This window comes from Gossypium arboreum, chromosome 4 (genome assembly GCF_025698485.1).
Source record: "Gossypium arboreum isolate Shixiya-1 chromosome 4, ASM2569848v2, whole genome shotgun sequence".
In the NCBI taxonomy this organism is placed as follows: Eukaryota; Viridiplantae; Streptophyta; class Magnoliopsida; order Malvales; family Malvaceae; genus Gossypium; species Gossypium arboreum.
In genome coordinates, this window is record NC_069073.1 from 102,427,350 (window position 1) to 102,433,477 (window position 6,128).

General features: G+C 34.5%; 1 protein-coding gene across 3 annotated transcripts; it reads left to right on the plus strand.

Annotated features, from left to right (window-relative positions):
- The first annotated feature begins 260 nt into the window (after positions 1–260).
- LOC108459649 (type I inositol polyphosphate 5-phosphatase 8-like) lies at positions 261–5,323 on the plus strand. 3 transcript variants are annotated; one of them, XM_053026848.1, is made up of 11 exons: positions 261–457; positions 1,505–1,567; positions 1,663–1,747; positions 1,860–1,931; positions 2,242–2,308; positions 2,610–2,714; positions 2,901–3,381; positions 3,467–3,663; positions 3,774–3,882; positions 3,984–4,132; positions 4,440–5,323. In XM_053026848.1, the coding sequence occupies exons 2-11, from the start codon at positions 1,538–1,540 to the stop codon at positions 4,708–4,710; spliced, it is 1,566 nt and encodes a 521-aa protein (XP_052882808.1). In that variant the 5' UTR covers positions 261–457; positions 1,505–1,537; the 3' UTR covers positions 4,711–5,323. The 3 variants fall into 3 exon arrangements, with proteins under 3 accessions (XP_052882808.1, XP_017614540.1, XP_017614541.1); XM_017759051.2 differs by lacking the exon at positions 261–457 and having other exon boundaries at positions 578–1,567; XM_017759052.2 differs by lacking the exon at positions 261–457 and having other exon boundaries at positions 578–1,567; positions 2,245–2,308.
- Positions 5,324–6,128: the final 805 nt, after the last annotated feature.

A 6,128-nucleotide genomic window follows, 5' to 3' on the forward strand; every position in this document is an offset into this window, starting at 1 on the left:
AATAAATGATTAAATTTAATTAATAAATATAAATTTAATTAATAAAAAATATAAATATGAAAGGTTAAATTTAAAATTATAAAAAACCTTCTAATGGAAACAATTTAATTACCTTATAGTTCACATTTCTAATTATAAATAATATTTTATGAGAACTGAATCTTTGATTGAAATAAATATCTAAAATCTCTTTTTAGTTGCGCATTAACCTTCATGGGAATATTTTTAATTAATTGCTTTAAACTTTGATCAAATCCCAAAATCAGAAAAATAAATGCACAGTAGCTTCTTTCACACTTAAAAAAAAAAACTCCTTCCTGTATATTTAAAGCTTCTCTCTTTCTCACGCTCTTATAAATTTCAGAAACAAGCAACCCTGCTGCTTTTGGCTTTTACGAGGAACACCACCACCAACATTGTTTTGCAAACAAAACCAATCCAACAAAGCAAAAACAAGGTTTGATCTTGGTTTTTTTTCATGCTCTGAAACTTTTAACTGTGTTTTTTTTTTTTTTACTTTTAATATGGGATTGTTTTTCTCTTTTGTTTTTATTTGCAATTATTATTTTAGTTGGGAAGTCATATTTTTCCATGTTCTTCTTCATTACACGTTTATTGATTTTTATTGTCTCTTCGTGACCCAAATTATTTAACAATGGCATTGACTGCTCTCCTCTTAAAATACCACAAATCACTCTGTTCCATTGGCCGGCAGCTTTGCGAGAACTACGTTTGTTTATGTCATTTAGCTCCCATTTCTTGCCTTGTTCCTTTCACTCTTCACTTTCATATCTTCTTCCATTTTATAAACTACAAACACCTTTCACTTTCCACTTGTGTTCATGATTGAGTTTCAGTGTTTTCACCTTTCAATCTTTCCCCCTCCTTTTTTCTTTTTCCTCTTTAATCATGTATTAATGCCAATATATAATACTCTCTTTTCTTTTTCATTTTAATCAAGTACATAAAAAAGTACCAAATATAAGGCCAAAACTCAAGACTTTGATCCATTCTTTCAATATCTAATATTCAATAATCTCTTTCTTTTTTTTTTTTCAATGATTAAAATTCACCCATTTTCCACCCTGTTTTTCTCTCTGTAAAGACGCTTAAAAAGGCTTAAAAACCCATGACTTTTTTAAATTCAATATTCATAAAAAAAAAATTAAGGATGAACGTGGCCTTTTCTTTTTTTAACTATTTTTTTCCTTCTCCATTTGCTTTCCTTCCTAGGAAGCTGTCTCCATTTCCCCTGCAACTAGTTCTTTTATATTCTCGTTGAATTTCTTCATTTAATTTGTAACCTTTAAAATGCTTAAGTCTTCACTCAAAAGATACATAAGTTAATCTCCTAAAGCTTCTTCTTCTTTTTCAACTGTTATTGATACCCTGATTTGCCACCCAGTTTTGTTTTTTTCCTTCCAAACTTTTTTTATTTAATTAGGAATAATTTATAATTTCCCCCGCCATTATAATATCACCCAACTTGTTCTTTCTGATCCAGATTTTAAATTTTCATTGCCAAGGCGGTTCAGCAATGAGAACAGATATGGGAAAAGTCTCCAAGGTATTACGCGCCATCGCCGTTTCTTTCTCGAGAATTCATCCTTCGTCGGTTGCTGAAATTCTGAACCTCTTTCTTTTTTTTTTTGTCTGATGCAGTTTTCGTGGCCCAAAGTAGTCGTCCGAAAATGGCTGAATATACCGACTGGAGCAGACGAGTTTCACTCAGATTATGACATACACGGTAAAAAAAAACTGAAAACCCATGATGAAAACGTCTCGTTTCAGATCAAATTTAAGCTCTGGTTTTAGATTCTAATGAAAAAAAAATCCATGTTTTTATTTTTTACCTATAGGCAAAGTTGATGAAAGAAGAAAGAGTTGTTCCGACGAGGACCATTACGTGTTCGTGCCGGAAGATTTCTCAGGTATAGTTTTACGGTGCTTTATTGGCACCGATTTAATGTTTCGTACCGATTTTTTTTATTATTTTTTCCAGCCGTCCATTTCGTGAAAAGATGAGAACTGGAAAGTGTTGTTTTCGAATTTGACGGGTATGATCCATTGTTGATTGGACGTTAAAAGAAAGAAATGGTTGGGTCCCCGGTTTAGTTAGTTGAAATTTGATGACCGGTTTTTAGTTTATTTCGCCACGTGGACGGGCGAGATTTGATTTTCACTCTATCATGTACTGGTAGTACTTGGATTTACTGTTGATTTTTTTTTTTTTAAAAATAGAAGGCTGGTTATTTGAAGCTGCCGGAGGGATTAAACCGCCGCCTGTCACCGATTTACTCAACCTAAGGTGAGGTTATAAAAGTCTCGTTAAGTTTGCAGTTCCTATCAAATACTAGTGAATTAATTTTATTATATTATGATGATAATATTATATTTTCATGCATTTTTTGAGCACAAATTTTGCCCTGAATTAAGGCAAATAGAAACATTTATAAGGAATGACATATGACGGCCAACTTATTACTTGTTTGAATACTATACAGTAAACTAGGATTATTGGAGCTGAAAATGATTAATTATCCTCAATAATTGTGTTCTTATTTGTTGTTTTTGGTTGTGATATGGGTTTTGTTTTTTTGAGAATCCAGGATGTTCGTGGGGACATGGAATGTGGGAGGGAAGTCACCCCACCATGGTTTGAACTTAAGCGATTGGCTAAGGTCACCTGCTCCTGCTGATATCTACGTTCTTGGGTAAATTCCATTTTTACTCCCTCTTTTTTTGTAATTTATCCTCCACCAACGATTGTAACTATTGTCTTAGCTTTGTTTCTTATGTTTTTGCAAATTGAGTTGTTACTTGTACGAGTACACGCCACCTTCAACCTGTTGTGATACTTCAAGAATTGATTTACTCAACCAGATTTTTCTGCTTGTTAGGTTCCAGGAAATCGTTCCTCTAAATGCTGGCAACGTGCTTGGAGCCGAGGACAATGGCCCCGCTGCTCAGTGGCTTTCGCTTATTCGTCAAGCTTTGAATTCCAACCCAAGCGACCTAGAACTTGCTCAACGTTACGATATTGCGACTGAAGCAAGGACTCCATCGTCACCGCAGCTTGAGCATCAAGCAAGCGTGAAGCCTAGGATCAGCTTTTCCAATCTACTTTCGATGGAAGATGAAATTGACAAAGAGGATTTCGTAACATTGCTAAACTCGAATTCTAGTTTATACGAAGAAGGCTTGGCTAGCCCCACTTGCCTGTCCGACAATCCAAAGCAGCGGCGCTTCTGCCTAGCTGCTAGCAAACAAATGGTAGGGCTTTTCTTGTGTGTGTGGGTTCGAGCTGATCTTTACCAGCATATTAGCAACCTGAAAGTCTCGTGTGTCGGCCGTGGCATTATGGGATATCTCGGAAACAAGGTCAGCAATTGCATTCATTCTTCACTTTTTGATAACTAAAATGAATCGAACAAACTAGCTCATCTTCTTTTAATATTTGTAACAGGGTTCAATATCCATTAGTATGACATTGCACCAAACAACGTTTTGCTTTGTTTGTACACACTTGACTTCCGGGGAGAAAGAAGGCGATGAAATCCGAAGAAATTCCGATGTCGCAGAAATCTTGAAGAGAACAAAATTCTCCCATTCACTTAGGGGTTTCAAAGAGCCACCTCCTCCACAAACCATTTTCGACCATGAGTAAGCTTCTTCATCTACTTATTCATCCAAAATAGTTATGGTATCATGTAAATTTCCACCCTTTTTTGTTAAACTCCTAATAATTTTCTTGCATGTTTGTATTTGTTCAGTAAAATTATTTGGTTAGGAGATCTGAACTACCGGCTTGCCGCCGGTTGCGCCGATACGTACGAATTACTGAAGAAGAATGACTGGCAAACTCTTCTAGAGAAGGATCAGGTGAGAGGCTAATCTAAAGAAATCTAGATAGTTGACATTGAATTTTTCTTTGTGGTTTATTGTAAGATCTAACATGTGATGTTTCCCCCATTGCTTGGCAGCTAAGATTGGAACAAAGGGCTGGTCGGGTGTTTAAAGGATGGGAAGAGGGCAGGATATACTTCGCCCCGACTTACAAATACCTAACTGATTCCGACGACTATGTCGTCCAAACATCGAAATCCAAAGAAAAACGGCGTAATCCTGCCTGGTAAGATCAGATTTCAAGTTCATGTTCCTTTTTCACTACCATTTTTGCTTAAATTTTTTTAACTAACTAGATACATGAAGCAAAAAGATTAAATTAATCCCAAGTTGTTCATTAATTAAGGTTGCTTGTTGGAAATGTAGTTTGCGTTCATCATCCTTTGAAAAAAAATATATATACAATTATGCTGAATTTTATATAATTGTACTCCTAGTTTTGTCTCGTTCCATTTTTAATAAACTTGCCGACACACTTGACATGAATCTGAACTAATCTTAGTTCATATTTTATTTACATATGCATGTTGCAGGTGCGATAGGATATTGTGGAAAGGCGAGGGACTTAAGCAAATGTGGTACTCAAGGGGTGAGTCTAGGTTCTCAGATCACAGGCCGGTTTATTCCCTCTTCTCAGTACAAGTTAATTTAGCCAAGAATCCCAACTACAACGCTAGATCCTGCCCACCGACATTATCGGGAAAATCAGCTTTGGCATCGGCTTGCGTAGCCAAAGTACAAGCTGAAGAACTGTTGCTAATTCCTAGGGTACAAAGCTGCTTGAACACAACTTCCAGGTTTTGAAAACCACACAAGGTTTCTTTAAAAGCTGTAATGAACTGACAGAGTTGAGTGGTGATGCAAAAACCAATGACACCGGCCCACCGGACGGCGTGGTGGGTTTATGATGATGTTCATGATGGATAAGCATGGACTGTCCACTCGGAGCATTTCTTGGTGCATGAATCAATATAAGAGAATATACTTAAAATTGCATGCATGCCTGAATTTTTTTTTACAAAAAAAGGCGATGATTTCAAGGGATGTTGTAAATAGGTACAGAATTAGAAGCAGTGAAGGCAGGCTCTATTTCAGAAGCAAAAGAAGAGGGGTGGTAGCCAAGCTCTTTCATCTTCAGCTTTTTTGTAGACAAGTATATGTTTTTTTTTTTCGTGGGTTGGGTTTGAGTTTTGATGCTTGTAAAAGAGCTTTGATTAAAGTGAAAAGTGTAAATTGGAAAGGAAAAAAAAAAGGGCTTGCAGAGTAAGTTCTGGCAGAAAAGCTTTGATTAAAGCAAAGCACTCTAGAGAAACTGCAAATGCTATATTCATCATTGGTGAATTTAAGGATGTGTTAGCATTGCTTTTGGATTTATATTTAAATGACATTTAAAAATATGGTTTAAGATAAGTATCCAGTATTGGTATTAAAATCTGCCGTGAAATTTTAAAATATTTATTTTAGATATAAAATTATGATGTATAAAATATTTATTTAAATAATATTATGATGTATAAAATAACAGAGGAAAAGAAAATTTATTTTATTGATCAATAGAGATGTTTATAATGTTTTTCAAAATTTATATTTATAATATAAAACTATAAATGAAATAAAATTCTAATGATCATTTTACCAATAAAGGCCCATTTCTAATTTTATTTACGGAAATAGGTCAATTATTTTATTATTTATCGAAAAGGGCCGAAATATGCAAAACGCGTCTACGTAGGAGCCTTTTTTTGGTGAAATTTTAGCAAATTGCATCCCCAAGGGAGTAATTTTGCCATGTCAGCACAAAGTGCGCTGACGTGGACGCGCTTTGCTGACGTGGACGCGCTTTGCTGACGTGGCAAAATCGCTCCCTTAGGGACATGATTTGCTCCGTGTTTTTCTAGGGGATTATTTTCATGTTTAGTCCCTAGGGTTTTTTGGTTTAGGGTTTTGTTAAAATAATTTAGGTTTAGGATTGTAGGGTTAGGGTTTTGTTAAAATAATTTAAATTTAGGGTTTAAGGTTTAAGAATTTTAAAAATAAATTAAGGTTTAGATTTTTTTGAAAAATTAATTAAATTAGGTTTAAAGGGTTTAAATAAATTAACTAAATTAGGGTTTAGAGTTTTAAAAAATTAATTAAATTAGGGTTTAATTTTTTTAAAATAATTTTTTGTTTAGGTTTAGGGTTTAGGAAAAATTATATTGATAATAAGGATTTTGTTTTTT